Source organism: Aotus nancymaae, unplaced genomic scaffold, assembly GCF_030222135.1.
Source record: "Aotus nancymaae isolate 86718 unplaced genomic scaffold, 86718_ANA_hifiasm-v0.15.2.pri h1tg000025l, whole genome shotgun sequence".
In the NCBI taxonomy this organism is placed as follows: Eukaryota; Metazoa; Chordata; class Mammalia; order Primates; family Aotidae; genus Aotus; species Aotus nancymaae.
In genome coordinates, this window is record NW_026988438.1 from 14166880 (window position 1) to 14184233 (window position 17354).

The 17354-nt window shown below is 38.2% G+C and overlaps 1 protein-coding gene across 2 annotated transcripts in view; it reads left to right on the forward strand.

Annotated features, from left to right (window-relative positions):
• The window catches only part of SLC25A13 (solute carrier family 25 member 13), a 205200-nt gene that overhangs the window by 98853 nt on the left and 88993 nt on the right, over positions 1-17354 (forward strand). For both annotated transcript variants that reach the window (XM_012450767.2, XM_012450769.2), the window contains one exon: positions 6241-6380. In XM_012450767.2, the coding sequence (XP_012306190.1) occupies positions 6241-6380 (140 nt within the window). The remainder of the gene's footprint in view (positions 1-6240; positions 6381-17354) is intronic.

Consider the following 17354-nt stretch of genomic DNA (forward strand, 5'->3'; position numbering starts at 1 on the left):
TTCTGTTGTACTCTGTGTCTATCTTATGCCAGTACCTCAGAGTCTTGATTACTCTAGCTTTGTAGTAAGTTTGAAATCCAACTTTGTTCTTCTTTTTCAAGATTGTTTTGGCTCTCCTGAATCGGTTGAGTTTTCATAATGGATTTTTGGATCAGTTGGGCAACGTTTGCAAAGAAGCCAGCTAGGATTTTGATAGGGATTACATTGAATCTGTAGATCATTTTAGGAAGCATTGCCATTTTAAAATTAACTTTGGAGAATCTTGCCATCTTAACAATATCAAGTCCTAATCTATGAACATGGGATGTGTTTCTATTTATTTAGATTCTCTTTAGTTTCTTTCAATGATATTTTGTAGTTTTTAGAGTATCTATGCTTCTTCTGTTAAATTAATTTCTAAGTATTTTATTGTCTTTGACATTACTGTAAATTGAGTTTTGGCTTTTTTTGTTTTTTTGATTTTTTTTTTTTGAGATGAAGTCTCACTCTTATCACCCAGACTGGAGTGCAATGGTGTAATCTCGGCTCATTGCAACCTCCGCCTCCTAGGTTCCAGCAGTTCTCCTGCCTCAGCCTCCCAAGTAGCTGGGATTACAGGTGCCCACCCACCACACCCAGCTAATTTTTGTATTTTTAGTAGAGATGAGGTTTCACCATGTTGGCCAGACTGGTCTCGAATTCCTGACCTCAAATGATCCACCCACCTGGGCCTCCCAAAGTGCTGGGATCACAGGCGTGAGCCACTGTGCCTATTCGAGTTGTTTTTAAATTTCATTTTTGGGTTGCTTATTTCAAATATGTAGCAATACAATTGATTTTTGTACGTTGATTTTTCTGTCTTCCAACCTTGCTAGACTTATTTATTAGTTCTAATAATTTTTTAGTGGATTTCTTAGGACTTTTCTATATATAAGATAATGTCATCTCTGACCCAACTTTTAAAGGTCTCAGCTCTTTTCACTACAACCATACCCTGTAGCCTGGGAAAGTTATTAATTCGGGGGAAATACCTTTGACTTTTTGAGGTTATCTTTAGGAAGGAAACAACTGCCACTTTGTAATTGTCTTCTCATGATATAGATGAATGCAGCAGACTTTCAAGATGGAAACTTTTGTGGATAAAGCAAAGTTCCACAAATAAAAGGATCCTTGACTTTATTTGGTGAGGTCTGATTTTAAATAATATCATTATTATTTGGTGATATTATGGGAACTACAGGCCCTCCAAACATAGCTTGTTTGGCATAGATTGAAATAACAACAATTATACTTTAAAAAATAAGCATTCTAATTTGCTTTTACTTTTAGGAGGAGTGGCTGAACTAAGAAAAATATGACTTTATATATCCAAAATATATACTGGTGCTACATGCACATTTCAATGCTAATTCAGTTTTGTTTCTTTGCCTGTATGACTTCAACCTGGATATAAGAGTTTAAGGCCTTGTATTTTAGACCGGGAGAGACCTCATTCTAATTATTTTTATGTTTGAGATAGATCTAGCAGGTGGTTCTTATTTGAAAGTTCTCCGTGGCTGAGTTATGAGTTATTCTGAACCAAGTAAGCAACCAAAAAGGCTAAAATATTTTGAGTTTCTTCTTTCCTCTCCAGGATTGCAAGTTAGGTTTGGAATGGTCAGGGTTTGGTGAAAGGGCAAGTCTAAGTTTGACTCCTAGGGTCTTTCATGGTAAAACACATGGAATTGCCCTTGGGAGCCAGAGTATAGAGCAGAACTGGGCTTGAAAATCACTTTGGATTTTCATTTCTGATTTTTCAGCTGTAAAATGAGAGCTGGAACTTGTTCCTCTTACCTCTCAGAGCCTTACAAGACATGGAGAAATCTTAAACAATCAAATGTTAAATGAGAAAGCCATTTGTGCCTCCTAAAAGGAGAAAAGGATATTAACCTGAGATGATATTATAATGTCTTCCAGAGTGAGGGAGAAATGTAAGGAACTCATAGTGATTATTGAGTTTACAGATGTTGTTTCTATTCATGAGCCTGCAGGAAAACATAGGGACCAAACATTTCGGAAAACAAATGCCCCAGGATGATTCATTAGAGCAGAATGAAATATTCAAAAACTTATGAGCCTATAAAATATTTTTGGAGAAAATGTGTGAGTTTTCCAGAGGAACAGTTTTTAATATTTTGTTTTAAAGACTTTATTAGCTGTGAAATGAATAGAAATATTGGTAGTTTTCCTTTCATCTTTTGCATATCATTTGGCTCATCCAATTAGAATGGCTTGGCAATCTTTTGCTATTTGAGTACATAATCCTGCTAGGTAGGTCAAGAGAGTAAAAAATAAATTTTGTAGAAATTGTGCCAAGTGGTAAACAACTTCAGGCCTTCCCCCCCCCTCCAGAATCCTATGGCCAACTGTTCTTTGCATAGCAAACTTTTCTTCACTGTAAACATACCATCATGCCCTGAGGGCTTTAAAATAATGTTTGCTACTGGCAGGTGTTGCCAATGTCTGTGGCTACCTGGAGCAGGATCTATCATGTCTCAGTGATCACAGGTGGCTTTGGTCCAAAGCACTGTAACTGGACCTTTATTCACTTCAAAAGAAATGAACCTTTCTTCATGCTGTTGATCTCCATTGAAGAGCTCCCTCAAAGGTCCGTCTCAGTAAATCCTTGACTGCTTTCAGGGTCCAGATCTTGGTTTATCTGCTCCAATAAGCTTTTCTCTCTCTCTTCTCCTCTTAAATCTCTATTTCCTTGCTACGAGGACACCCTGTGGTTTAGTGCTGATACAGTGTACTCCTTGAATATGCTGTTGAATTATTTCTCATGTATTAAGACTTGGATATAACCTCATACCTCTTACTACCCTTCCTCTTCCCACAGGACTTAGTACAGTGCTCCCAAGCTGTGCTACTTAAAAGGTTGCCAGCTAGCTGGCCAAGCCCCGACATTCCTACAATAGCCAGCATATTGGAACAGCCACCAAGCTAATATTGGGGCTACATTCTCAGGGTCATGCGGTTGGTACACTGCCCAACTCCAGGAGGCACCAGTCACATGAAGCAAATGCCATCCACTGGAGTTGTACGGCATGGCATCCCTGAGTGTCCTAGGTCTACACTTGATCTGTGTTTATATATTCCTGCATTATACTTCTTGGTTTGGAGTATTCTCTACCTCCTTCCTTTGAAATTTTTGTCCATTTCAATGAGAAGTTAAAAATTAAGAGTGACTCTAACCCTTCTGTACGCCAAGATAACGTTTTCAGAATGAGGTCCTGGATCCTGGCAGGCATTAGAAAAACCTGGAGTGCTGGCTAAAATGCAGTGTTTTCAGCCCCTCAACATGTTTAAATCAGTTTAGGACCAGGGCTGGGATTTTGATAAACTATGTTGACTGATAATTTATATGCAGTATCCTGAAGTGTTGAGAAATGATTGTTGAATAGTTTCTTAGTAAGGGAAACTGTAGTGCCCCAAAGAGTTAATACTGCTGTCCTTAACCTGTTGCATTATCTATTGTAAACCTTTTCTGGCTCATTTAAAGTCAGCAACTACTTAGTGAGCAGTTGTTCTCTGCCTACCACTGTGCCAGCCATAGTGGTAGAATCAGATGCCAGCTATAGTAGTAGAATCAGATGTGAAGAATAGGGTATTTGCTGTCAAGGGGCTAATAACTAGGAAATAAAACATGTACAATACGTATGTACACATACATTAATGTATGCGCATACATATACATAGTGACTTATGTAAGATCATCTGGAAATCTTTCTTATATAAATCTAGCATACTATACTCTAGAAGATCTATAGAGAGATCTTTTTTCAAACAAATTAGTAGTAGTAGTACAGGCCTATAGGATTTTCAGATTTTAGATCTGAGACATATTTTAAGGATAATAGCTCTATCCTGCAGAGAAGATATCAGTACATTAGCCAGGCGTTTTCTAAAGAGAGAGACACACACTCTATGGAATAGTACAAAAAACTGTAATGTTCAAAGTTTTGGATAAAAATGTGAGCTCTAGTAAGCAGTAAATGGTAATTACTTTAATTATAGATAAATAAGATTGTTGTTTATGATGAGACATTTTAAATTCATTCACTAACATTAGAAAAACTTAAACTTACTTTTATGTATACTTATAATTTCAGACCACATAAATATAAAAATAGATAATGAGTGCCTTTGCTTTATATACCAACTATTTAATACCTTCTGTTACTTTCTATGGGAAAGAAAGATTGAAGGAGAGATTAAGAAGGGAACGATTTTATTTTTGACAGTTATCCAATGATTATTACAGTAAAACTTTATTTCACTGGAATGCTTGGCAGAAAGGAATCTTCAAGTTAACTGAGGATAAATTAGAAAACCATTTTTTCTTGTATATGATTTCTCAAAAATTTTATTCTAGTATAAAATTTATAGTATGAAAAAATTTCTTTCAGTCACATCTTTATCATTTGAACATTATTTCTCATTAGATGATTTATTCATCTAGGTTAGAAGATTATGGGAGCCTTTATTAAATCTTTACTGGGCCTGCTTCCTATAGAGATACAGACACTTACACCCAGAAAGGAGCCATACATTATTCGGTTAGTATATTTTGCACTGAAGAAAGTCATGTTTTAAGATATTAAGGGATTTAAAGCCATTAGAACAATACCTAGAACATGGTGAGTGCCCAAGAAAGTTTAGCTGCTCTTAGTAGCATTTGAATCCAAGTCATTTGAATTTCAGTTTGGTGATTTCTTTTCAGAAATCTTCTTCTACTCAATTCCTTTTATTGACCCCAGTGTGACCTGCTGAGAATCTTTTATTCTGTTTTTTCTTTAAATCCTAATTCTGGATTTACTTCATTTTCCTTATATCTTATCTCTTTTTTCCCTAAAAGTAGAGAAGACAGAATAAATTCAGAGAAATTAAGGTTGTACTTTAAAACTTTTATTGTTCTCATCAAGGCCAACCTGAGGATTTCTGCCAACTTTTATAAAATTTGTGCCCAGCGTAATCCTCATTTTTACTGCCTTCTCTGTGCAAATACACTCCCAACCTTATGCTAATGGTGGCACTACTGTTTCTTCATGGCAAGGCTTTAAAACTTTCTGGAAACTTTAATAACGTGGAATAAAAACTATGGGTATAACGGGGGTGGAAGTAGGAAAACGGTGGGGGGGAGCCATAGACACATATGCCAAAAATTTTGGCACTTTTCAGAGGGCTAAATAACTTTCTTCTTGTTTCTTTTTTAAAAAAAAATAGAAGCAAAACAGAAAAAAGGTATCAAGCACAGTTTGCTCATAAAAATGAGCAGGTTTGGTAGATATATTTAAAGCTGTGAAAGTCAGGAAAAAATATTAATATGGTAATAATTTGTATATCCTCCACCCTCTAAACACACACTTTTGTCAAGAGGAGGTGGGAGGCTAAAAATAAAAACTTGAAGCTTTAGAAAAGTAAGGCTTTTCATATATATATGTTTTTCTTTTCTTTTCTCTCTGTCAGTCCTCTTACAGTTTTGCTGTAGAGGCCAAAAAGAGATGATAAGCCAGGACGAGCACATTCAGTGGCCCATCTTAAATGGGATTATTTGAACAATTTGAGAACTCTTGGGTCAAGCCAGAAGAGTGCAGTGGAAAGTCAAAGCCTTGGGCTGCTGCTGGCTTTTCTCCCCATTTTCTTTGTCTTCAAGTGCAGCTCAATACATTGTTGGACTTTTTCAAGCACAGAAACAGCCTTAGGGGTGTTAAATATGTGTGTCAGATTTTTTCCTAATGGATTTCTAAATCTTCCAAAAATTTTTAAGTAACTGTTAAAGGCTGTATGTAACACTTGTATCTTGTGGTATGTGTGTTTGTGTATGTATGTTTCCTACCGCTAAGATTGAATTCTGTCCTCTGTACCTAGAAAATAATCATTATTTATTGAAACAAAAACAAATGAGATGATAATAGTTTTAGCTTACTACTTGGGTTTCCTATAGCCTTTAGGGTGTGTGTGTGTATGTGTGTGTCTGTGTGTGTGTGTGTGTGTGTGTCTTCTTGATTTTTTCCACCTTTGTTTTGTTTGGTGGGATTCTTGACTTGGATTTCTTAACTAATTCCATGAGAATTCTTTTATTTCTGCCATAGTTTTGTAATCTATGTGTCTGTTTAAAATAAAATTACTTTTTTTATAAGAAAAAGCAATATCCATTTAACAACAGATCTTATCAGAAAGAACCTGATTTACTTATCAATCTTTCTTTTCTCTTTTCAGAGGATGTTAAGGAAGTGTTTGGACAGACCACAATTCATCAACATATTCCATTTAACTGGGACTCAGAATTTGTACAACTACATTTTGGAAAAGAAAGAAAAAGACACCTGACATATGCAGAATTTACTCAGTTTTTATTGGTGGGTCTAGCTCTTAAAAAGTTAAAAAGGTGAATAAGTAAACCTGGAATCAAATTGTGTGTAAAAATCCTGATTTGAGTCTTGAACTGTGATTTGCTACACACTTTCTAGCCTGGCAAAACTGTTCTGTTAAGAAGTATTTCTTTATTAATATGTTGAAATCATAGAATTAAATGGGCTGTCCACAGATTTACGTAGAACTCCATGTTTAGAAGGAACACACATTGAGGCCCCGGGAAATCAAGTGATTTCCTCAAGGTCACTTAGGTCAGGAGGGGCAAAATTACAACTTAAAATTTTGGCTTGTGACTGGCTCTGTTACTACTTACCAATATTTTGTTTCACCTGAGAAATGGGTAGCTTTGTCATCAGCTTCAGAATCATTTCATCTGACACCTTTTATAGACAAGGCACTAGTCTCAAACTTGGCTCCATATTGGAATCACCTGGAAGCTTTAAAAACGATTGTTGCCTCAGCCCACCTCTAGAGGTTAGATTCAATGGGGGCAGGGGGAACACCTGGGCATTTGGGGCCTATTAAAGCTTCTCGGGGCCCTAATGGAGAACTACTGTGCTAAGGGCACCTGCGCACTTGCTTCCTGTTGGTTAATTGCTGTAGGACTTGTCTTAGTTTCTGGGATGCACTTTCCCTAACCCAGTCCCTGCTGCCCTTCTCTCTTGACCCCCTTCTTCCACCCATCATTGTGCCACTGATGATGCCAGAAGAGTATTCACAAAATAAGATTATAACTTAGTTTTCCTTCTGCAGCGTTATTTCAAAATACTTGAAATACAACATTATCATTTAGTCACTAGAGATCAGTATCTATATACTATGTAGATGTTTATGCATTTGCTTTGCTTCTAACAGTTAAATTTTATTTATACTTTATTAAATATATTTAAAAAGACTCACATAAGGGGATTCTTTTGATATGTTTAAATTTTGGGTCTCGAGGAAAATGTCAATTCTCTGTTACTAGAAATGTCCTTAGTGGGTATCCTGGTGCCCCTGGCTTTTTGGTGTATTCCAGACCTTACCAGACCCACTGTGGAGTGGTTGGAATCCTGTTCTGGTTGGAGGTGGAGGGTGCATGGGCTGTGGTGCTCATTCTTAGCGACTAGCATTTGTGATGGGTTAACTTCAATAGACGCTTCTCTTTTTGGCTTGTAATGGTATTGTTGTGATACATATAATTTGTCCTGCTGTCTAGTTTGCTTTTATATTCCAGGCCTTCGGAAACATAAAACAAGACAAGCTAAACTTGCCTTTGTATTTTTTAAAAATACGTTAATGTTAGTGAATCCCTGTTTTCAGTTCTCTGTAAACATAAACCTACTTACCTAACTGAGATGGAGAATGTAATGTAAGTTGCTGGATTTTTGCTGCTGTTTCCATAGGACATTGTTATGCCGTAGGAGGCAGTATTCATTTTGATGAGGAATAATTACAGTAATGTTATTGAGACAAATGCCTCAAATTGACTTTATGGAACACAGCCTAATTAACTTTTAGTCTTAATGGGATGTTAGCAGTAGTAAGGATGATCGCGTTTCCTCCTCTAAGCAAGTGTCAATTATACTGAATTGAGTCGATTTTTAACTGCTCACAGCAGCCTCTAGGCCTTCCTCCAGATACAGGAAAGCCAGAGTCCAGGATTAAATGACTCAGGGATTATGGTTATGTTTCCAAACGATTTGTAGGGTATTCACTTAAATTTGACTTCATTCTATAATGGTAAATGGAAACATACCACAGTGTCCTGCATGGGATAATTTTTGTCTCTGTAGTCAGAATAGAAGTACTGAATTTTTACTAAATTACAGTGGTTATAGTGCTTAATGATCTCAGTCAGGGCCTTGCTTTTGTGTCCTACTCCAGACCCGGATTTACAGGAATAAATGGACGGACCGTGATAGGCTTTACCTGAGTGCCAGTTTTAATGTCTACCATTGGGTTCCTTCCTTCCATTTCAAATGTTTTGTTTGCTTCCTTTGAACTCTTTTCTGAATGCAGGTAACTTCTTAAAGATAAAAGTGAATTTAATCTCCTGTGTTTCAGACTTTTGCTTTGTTAGGCAAGTATCCGCCTTTCTGCTCTAGGGCAGGACTCAGAAACAGGCACTAGCTCCCTGGCTGGTGCCAAGGCTGTGAAGGCAGATGCTTGGCTGTTTGAAATGTGAACGAGCTGCCACCATGCATGCTGCTACCTGTCACATGATGAGGAAGGGGAGCAGCATGTAGAGACAGCACTCCTCTGTTCCACTGAGGAACCCTAGAAGGTAGCTCAGGTTGGTTCCAGTCAGCACATGTGTTACCTGTGTTTATGTGTGTGTATACATGTGTGTGATTGGTGGGGCATTGCAGTTCTCTGCAAGTTCTATTTTTTTTTTTTCCATTTAATAAATGTTTTTACTGTATCCAAGCAAGTGTGAGTTTCTTAGAAACCACTATGTGGCTGTGAGGATCTTACTTGGGTCATGTGTTTATGTAGAGTCTGGGCAGGTCCCCACCCACTAAGGTGTTGGCAGTCCTGGGCATTGCTTGCATGGTGAACTGCTATGTCCTTTTCTGTGCCTTGGTTGTAAAAGTCATAAAGTGGTGAATCAATTTGGTATTATTTGAGCTAAACTTGACTGATTTGTACTTTGCATCTAATAACATTAAGCAAGTGGCAAGGATACAAAGCCTCCTTCCTGTAGTCTTCTTCCTCATTGGAATGGAAAGATTTCAGCAGGGAGTGGGGTCATATTTCCCTTACCTCATGATTTATACTGATGGTATGTGTGAATTTGAATACAGTTTTATATGTGGGTATGTGTATTTAAAAATATCTCCACATGTGTCTACTCTGAACTCCAAGAGCAAAGCTCTAATTTTATAGCTGTTAGTTTTAAAATAAATTAAAATAAATTTTAATATTCTTTGTATTTTAGAAAATAATTTGGAGAAATTTTTCTATTCTATATCTGATGGAATTGCAGTTCATAAACAGTTTTAACATAAATCTCAGTATTTTTTGTGTGTTGTGATTATTACTCATGTCAGGCAAACCATCCAATTCAGCAAATATTTGCTGAGCATGTTGGGTTTGTCAAGAGGACTTGTGCAAAGGATTGAAAGGTGCAGAGACTGTAACTCTTGAGACACTTATAATGTGAAAATCTAGGAATTGTACCTGACAGTCCAAAAGGAGCAACTACAAGTAAGTATAAAATGTGTGCCCTATGAGTTTGTTGTTTTGTAGCAAAAACACTTAAAGGTTTGTGGCATAAAACCTCATGGCAGGTATGCAGATCCTTTGCCAACTTTTTTTTCCTCCCTCCCTCCCTCCCTCCCTCCCTCCCTCCCTCCCTCCCTCCTTCCTTCCTTCCTTCCTTCCTTCCTTCTTTCTTTCTTTCATTTTTTGAGACAAGGTCTCACTCTGTTACCCAGGCTAGAGTACAGTGGTGCATTACAGCTCACTACAACTTTGAATGCCAGGGCTCAAGTGATCATATCACCTCGACCTCCTGAGTGGCTGGGACCATAGGCATGCACCACCATGCCCAGCTAATTTTTTTGTAGAGAGGGGGTGTCACTGTGTTGCTAAGGCTGGTCTCAAACTCCTGGCCTCAAACAGTCCCCCTGCTGTGGCCTCCCAGAGTACTGGGATCATAGGTGTGAGTCACATGGCTGGCCCCTTTGCCAACTTTTTTTTTTTTCTGAGACAGTTTCTTAATCCGTCACTTAGGCTGGAGTGCAGTGGTGCAATCATGGCTCACCACATCCTTGACTTTCTGGGCTCAAGCAATTCACCCGCCTCAGTCTTCCAGAGTATCTAGGACTACAGGCACACCCACCTTGCCCGGCTAATTTTTGTATGTTTGTAGGGATATGGTCTCCCCCTGTTGCCCAGGCTGGTCTAATACTCCTGGGCTCAAGTGATACACTCAGCTTGGCCTCTCAAAGCGCTGGGATTACAGGCATGAGCCACCGTGCCCAGCCCTCTTTGCCATTTTTTTTTTTTATTGGGTGAATGTTGTAGGCACTTGAGGGCACAGAATGAAAGCTTTCTAAAACTTTTCTGCCAAATTATTGTGTAGTGAGTACTGAGTCACTTTCAAAAAAGTTACAATAACTAATATCTGTATAATGTTTATAATTTATAAGGTGCTTTTAAATATTATCTTTCTGATAATAGCATCCTCCCAATACCCTAAAGGGTAATTATTATTATCCCCTATTATACACAAAAGAATAAACTTACTCTAGGGTAAAATTTTGCATTTATTAGTAATTTTCCGGGGAAATGGCCCGTAGCTTTGTGTTTCCAAAGAAATATTCCAAAAGAGTGGTAAAGAGCAACTGTTCCAGAGCTTAGCTTCTGCAGTCAGACGACAGGTATGTGATGAATTCAAGAATATGATGCTGTTCCCACTCTATTGCACCGTCTCCAGGCCTAAGGCTATAGATAGTTATTTTCTGTTCCTGGAAGGTACCATGCATCTGAATGGCAGTACCCAGTCATGCATTGCTAAATATCTAGCATTCCTGACCCCTACCCATTAATTGCCAGATATTATCATCAACATGTTCTTAGTAGGGGTGCATGGTACTATCACTTCCAGGTTTTTTTTTTTTTTTTGATACTGTTTTATAATCTTGGGTATATATTTTACGTGTAATTATTTTAATTTGAAAACAGTCTACACATAGGAGTTTCCAGTGGTTCCAATCTCAGGATAGAAAAGTCTAGGATTACCACCAAATTCAATATTTCTGTTAACTAGAACAACATTGTTATTAGCTACCTCTCATATAGCATTTTCCAGCTAAGAAAGTTCTCGTACTTGTATTAGTATTTGTCCTTATAGTCACCTTAGGTGTAAAGCTAAGTAAGGCAGTTGGTGTTGTTTCCCTGTGAAAGCTGAGTGAACAGAAACCTAAAGAAGTTTTCTGGATCCGTTCGAGGTCAGACAGGTGAATTTGAAGTTGAAATTAATTTTTCTAAATCTCTGGCAGTTTTTTGTTAATTTTAGTGTAAAAATTATTTGAGGTGCTTATTTAAAAATGCAGGGTCCCGGGCCTGTCTCCATTCCTCCCCACCCAAGACTCAAATTTAGTAGTTCTGAATAGGGCCTAAGAAGCTGCCTTGCCAATAAGCATCCTGAATTGCGATGCTCTGGATGTTTCAGGAACCAGATTTTGCAAACTTTGGTCTGGACTAGGCAACCCTGAATGTTTAAAGGTAAACATTCGGCTCTTTATCCTTGGAGTAATGGGAAGCCTGTCAAGGCAAACCTCATCAGATTTGTGTTTTGGAAGGATCACTCTGCTATTGTGTGATAAATCTAATGGAGAGGGACGTGACCAAGGAGAGAGAGACCTGTTTGTTACTTCGTAACCCAAGAGTCAAACAACTGTGGTCTCGGTTGGATGGTAACAGTGATGGGCCAGAGTAAATGGAGTCAAGAGAACTTACAGGGGTAGGCCAGACAAGGCTTCATGTTTTAATGGGACGGGGACAGTCAAGGATTTGCAGAACTCAGGATTAACTCCTGGGTTTTAGGTTTGGGCTAGCGGGAGGATGGTGATGTTTCATTGAGATAGGGAGCACAGGAAGAAGAGGAGGTTTTAAGGAAGGGCTAGAGTAGTGCTTTATATGTAAGAACTGTTCACATGTTTGCTGGCGAATCGGCTCTGCCGTCTGTTTTCAGTTCTTTGGTGTTGAGATGATCTACCATAGGAGCCCTACCTATGGGCCCTATAGACTTGAGCTTTTTGAAGGAATTTTGTTCTGCACTTTATGTAGCCCGGAAATTTCTTCTGTTTCCTGGGACCATTACCTATTGCTCTAAAAGCATCATCCAGAAATTAGCAATACTCTGAATTGGTGGAGAGGCCAGATTTTGAAGTTGGTTATTCTGTTGGTTAGCCAAGAGACAGGATAGCTGACTGGAGAGGGAATGGGGCTAAAAATCCTATCTAATGTCTTCCTATTAAATAGAGTATATGAGTGAGGTTATGTGACCCATCAGAGAGTTCTAATCACAAGGGTGTGAGTATTTTATCATAGTTTTATTCTGATCCTCATTTTATCAGAAGAGGATGATGAAACCCAAAGACATGAATCATAGTAAATAAAGCTAGGAATAGAACCTGGGATCAAAGCTGTGTCTGGCTTTCCAGACTGGCCATTCATATTAGTAAGGATCCTTGTTCTCAGATCAAGAGTCCCGTGATAACCTGGTTGGATGCTAAAGCATACCCATGCTAATAATGTAGCTGAACAATTTTATTTTTAATAAATCAGATTGACCATTATTTTGGCTTCTTGGTCAGCACAGTGTAGAGGTCAGCCCACTTTTTTTCTGTGTAACGTGGACATTTTCGTTCTTTAGTTCCTGGGCCCTAGGGAGTAGAACTCTAAAGTCTGCTGCTCCCAGGTATTGGTAGTTGCCACATGCCCCTCCACAAGTCAGAGATTCACTGGTGCTGGTCAGCTGAGGTCTTGGCTTTATACTCACCGTCAGTTACAGTTTGCTACTATATTTGTCATAGCATCCTGGTATAAGGCAAAAATTTCAACACAAGAGACTATATATGTTAAAAATGAAATTGCTACTACCCCTGCCCAACCACCAGCAAGCAAAACATACCTTCAACCATAGCAACCCCAAATTTTCTAGCTTTAGAATAAGCAATTTCATGCATTCATAAAAAATAATACCTGTGGTAGAATTAGCTGAAGCCATAATTCTTTACAGATGAGTGGACATTTAACAAGGTCGTTGCTGAGGTTTGAGTAACCTGAGCCATTTGCCCCTCCGTTTTGTCCCCCAATTGTCTTGTCTGTATTAGTGAAAGTATCTAGACCATGAATTTTTAGTAGCCCAAGAACACAGTTGTATTTTAATTTTCACTATGTGAGTGCCTTTTATGTTGATTCTAAGTTGTATCAGATTGGGTCTGTGAGGTAGCTTTGGTACTGTTTGATAAATACAGCATCATCTGGTGTTCTCAATGAAATAGTGAGTAGAGCTCGTTATTGTTGTTTGCCTTAGACTCTTCCACTAGATGAGATTCTGCTTGGGTGAAATGAAAACCATTGCTAGTTTGGTGATGAGTAACTAGAGATGTGATCCTGGTCACTTGGACAGTAAGATGCAGGACAGGTTCCAACCACAACACACACTTTTCTACTCTCTGGGCAATGGAAATCAGGATTCATTGTGGTGTTGTGTCTGTGGTGTTAGTCAGCTTGCTGCTTTGTTGAGCAGCCTGTTGTGCAGGTTTTTACAGTAACATCTTGGTAAAAACGAGCACTCTATACAGCATCTCCCCAGCTGTTACCCACTGTGGAGTTTAACGTTAAATCAGAAGAGCAAGGAAATTGAGATGGAGAAGGTCTGTATTTGGTTTCTACCAAGGTGTTGCGGTGCATGCCGAGCCACATGTGACACTGCTTCCGATGATCGTTTTAATTAAAGGCCTCACCTAGTGAATTGGGGATGAAATTTCACCCTTAACTCTGAAATTCTGACTGCATGGCCGAACTGGGGGGAGGCACGCATAGAACAAAATTAAGAATGGTAACTACTATTTATCTGTCTACCTACTTTATTGCTACGTTTCATTTTTACTTTGTTAAAAAATATGTGGATCTTCATTTTAATTAGAATTTTTTTCTTCAGGTTAGCAGAGATTATGAAAACAAAGTGGATATTTATATGCAAACTAGTATACAGGTACTGATAGGTGATGTAATATAGAAATTGTTTGAAATTGGGCTAAATATGATACTGTATTTTTTAGGCAAATCATCTTTATACTTTTTGTTTCCTGTTTTGATAAACAATTAGCTGCATTTTGCCCAGAATTCTTCTATCACTAAATCTAAAAAGGAATTATTTTGAATAATTTCCTTATTAGCTCTTTGCTTTTATTAATAGTTTAGATTTTGTTAAAATTTCAAAACACATGAATGCAAATTACCCTGGGTTCAAAAAAAATTTTGTGTGTGTGTTTTTGGCTTTATAATATAAATCACCTGGATCTCCTGCTTGTTTTCAGGGGCTGGGTTTTTTGGGTTTTTTGTTGTTGTTTGTGATAAATTGTTCTCAATTATTAGGCTGAAGCACAAACTTGCTTGTCTGAATAGAGGTGGAGAGAATATTTTACATTCAAAATATACCCACTGGAAAATTGGAGATTATTAAGGAAATGACAGGCCTGGAACTATTAGAAGCACGAATGTTAGACCTAAAGTGGTGTAACCCCTATATATGTTTATTTCTGTACAACCAGCAATTTTGAAGAGTTTGATTTTTTTTTTTCTATAGCAATCTGAATGGGTGTGTTGAAGTCGTTGGAAACTGCTGCAATAAAAGCCTATTCCATTAATCATCATGCACCAGAATAGAGGGAACAGAAGATAGTTCCCTGGCACATATTGAAGAGAAATTGGGCCTCCTTTCATGTACTTGAGTGGAACTGCCTTAGAGATAGCTGCAGAACTCCTGCTCTTGGACCTTCCAGCCTTAGGTGATAGAAGGAGCCGTTTCTCTTTAGTTGGTAACTGTCTTTGGCAACAGCATTTAGAAAGCACCCATCACCTGGTACTGTTAAGAGCTCTCTTTACAGACACACTTTATTTTCTCAGCTCTCTGGGTTTGCTACGAGGTGTCAGGTCCTCTGTCTTACTTTCTTTACTCACTTATTTAGGTATCAGTTTGATTTTTGTCGTCTGCCTGCTCTTTGTATGCACTGTGGGATGATCTCACCTACTTCTACAATCATCTTTTTCTTTTCCTGGTTTTTGGTAGGCCCTCTCTAAAAGCAACAGGCAGTCTGTGTAGGCTAAGATCATAGCTCCAGAAGCCAAATGCCTGGATGCCTATTCAGTTTCATTCTTGCCCATGTCACCCTCGACTCATTCTTACCTCATTTTTCCATCTTCAGAACAGAGGTGATGGTAGGGCCGCCTTGGTTGTGGAGAGGATTCAAAGAGATGAAGTAGGGAAAACACAACAGCCCTTGGGACATAGCGTACACTTAATAACTTAGTAAACATTCGCCTTGTGATGTTTTCTCTAAAACCCTGTTATCTAAATTTCCCAGATCTACATTTCTACCTGTACCTCCAGCTTTCTTTTGTGTATATCTTAACTTTTTGTTTATAACCGAAACTCGCTTCACTCCAAGTTTTTCATCATGGTCAGCCACCTCATCTCATCTCTTTCCCCTTAAGTATTTTCCTTTGTGGTAGAGTCTTTATCTTCCCCAAAATTTGAAATGAGAATTTTTGAGATCTATCTTCATTCATTTCTATATTTAAGTCATCATCAAAATTTTCTTAAAATCTCTTTTCCTGTTACCTGCCCAAATCTAGTTATGACCTCCTCACTTATGATTTTGCCCAAGGCAGCATAAGTTAGTAGGTTAGAATCTCAGCTTTGTGATGCCCCTTGCTGTGGATCTTAGCTCTTCCACTTCTTAGTTGTGTGACATTAGGCTAGTTACCTGAGCCCTCTGAACCTCAGGTGCCTCTGTGTAAAATGAAGATAATAATCATTACTTCACAGAATTATCGTGAGGCTTAAGTGAAATACTGTCTTTGAAGTTCTTGCCATAGCCCCGGTCTGTAGTAAGTGTTGAAGCATTTAGCTGTTGTTATCCTCCACCCTGGCTCATGCTCATTTTTCCGTTCCTGTGGCTAGTTCAGAATGATTGAGCAGAACTGCTCTTTCATATTGCAAGAGGCTTTGGAGGTTTTCAAACCTTTCACCTGAACAAAAATCAAAGCCACCATTTATTAAATGCCTGTCATGCATGACCTCTGGTTTTTACAACCCTGCACAGTAGGTGATGTTGTGCCTATTCTGTAGAAGAAAACCTGAGGCTCTAAGATGCAAACAATCACCTGAGATTTCCTGGGTAGTAATGTCATGACTGCTGTTTGCACTCTACCCATGCCTGTTCCAGATTTCATATTGTCATCATAATGTATTGCTTCCATAACTCTCTCTATTAAAAATAAGGTAAAATTCTTGACATGCGTTCCTCAGCCTGTGGTTGAACAAGTATTTCCAGTGTCAGGGAACCGGCTACTTTGCAAGATAGCCCATTTTACTGCTGAATAGTTCTGTAGGTTAAAGACTTCTTCTGTGTACTATGCTAAATAAACCCTGACCCCTATAGCATCTCTCCATTTTTTCAAAAGAAATAGACAGCCAGCCTAACATATATATATATATATATATAAAAACTTGGTAGTCTTTTAACCTTTAAATATATAAATATAATGATTACTGCCCATGTTGTTCTCCTCTACACAGATGACTCGTGTACTTCTGATCCCCTTCATTTTAGAAATAAATATTATTTTGTATATGCTATAAATCATTCATATGAAAAGCTCTCTGTCTCAATTTTATCCCTTCTGGGTTCAGATCTAGGAGCTGCCAGTCTCTTGACAACCCATAGTATACATTTAGATTTTCATTAAATAGCTTTTGAGATGTAAAGCAGGAGCTTCGATTTTAAGTCATTCTGTCATGAGTAGTGTGAGCCTGGTCGTTTATTTCAAAGACCACACAATTCTTTGATATTTGTGGAGTAACCTATTTGTTAGCTCCCACTGGCCTCCTGATTTAATTTTCTCCTCCTTTGTCTCTTGGGGCTGTGGGAAAGAGAGCAAAAAGTGAGTAAGGCCAGGAGAGGCCCTTTTAGATTTGGTTTCTCTCCTCCTTGGTCTCTGCTACTATTGATAAAACAATCCTGATGCTCTGAGTATACAGAAGCTCTTTGCCTTAATGGAAAACTTTGGGGAATTTTATTATTTTTCCATGAAAATAGGCAACAGTAAAATCTAGAGCATTAAATTACCTAAAAGCAAATGGAGTTTTTACCTTTCCATAGCTCTTAAGATTCCTTAGTGTCAAATCTATTGTTTAATCAAATTCCTGACAATAGCTTTGTGAGGCTCCCCAT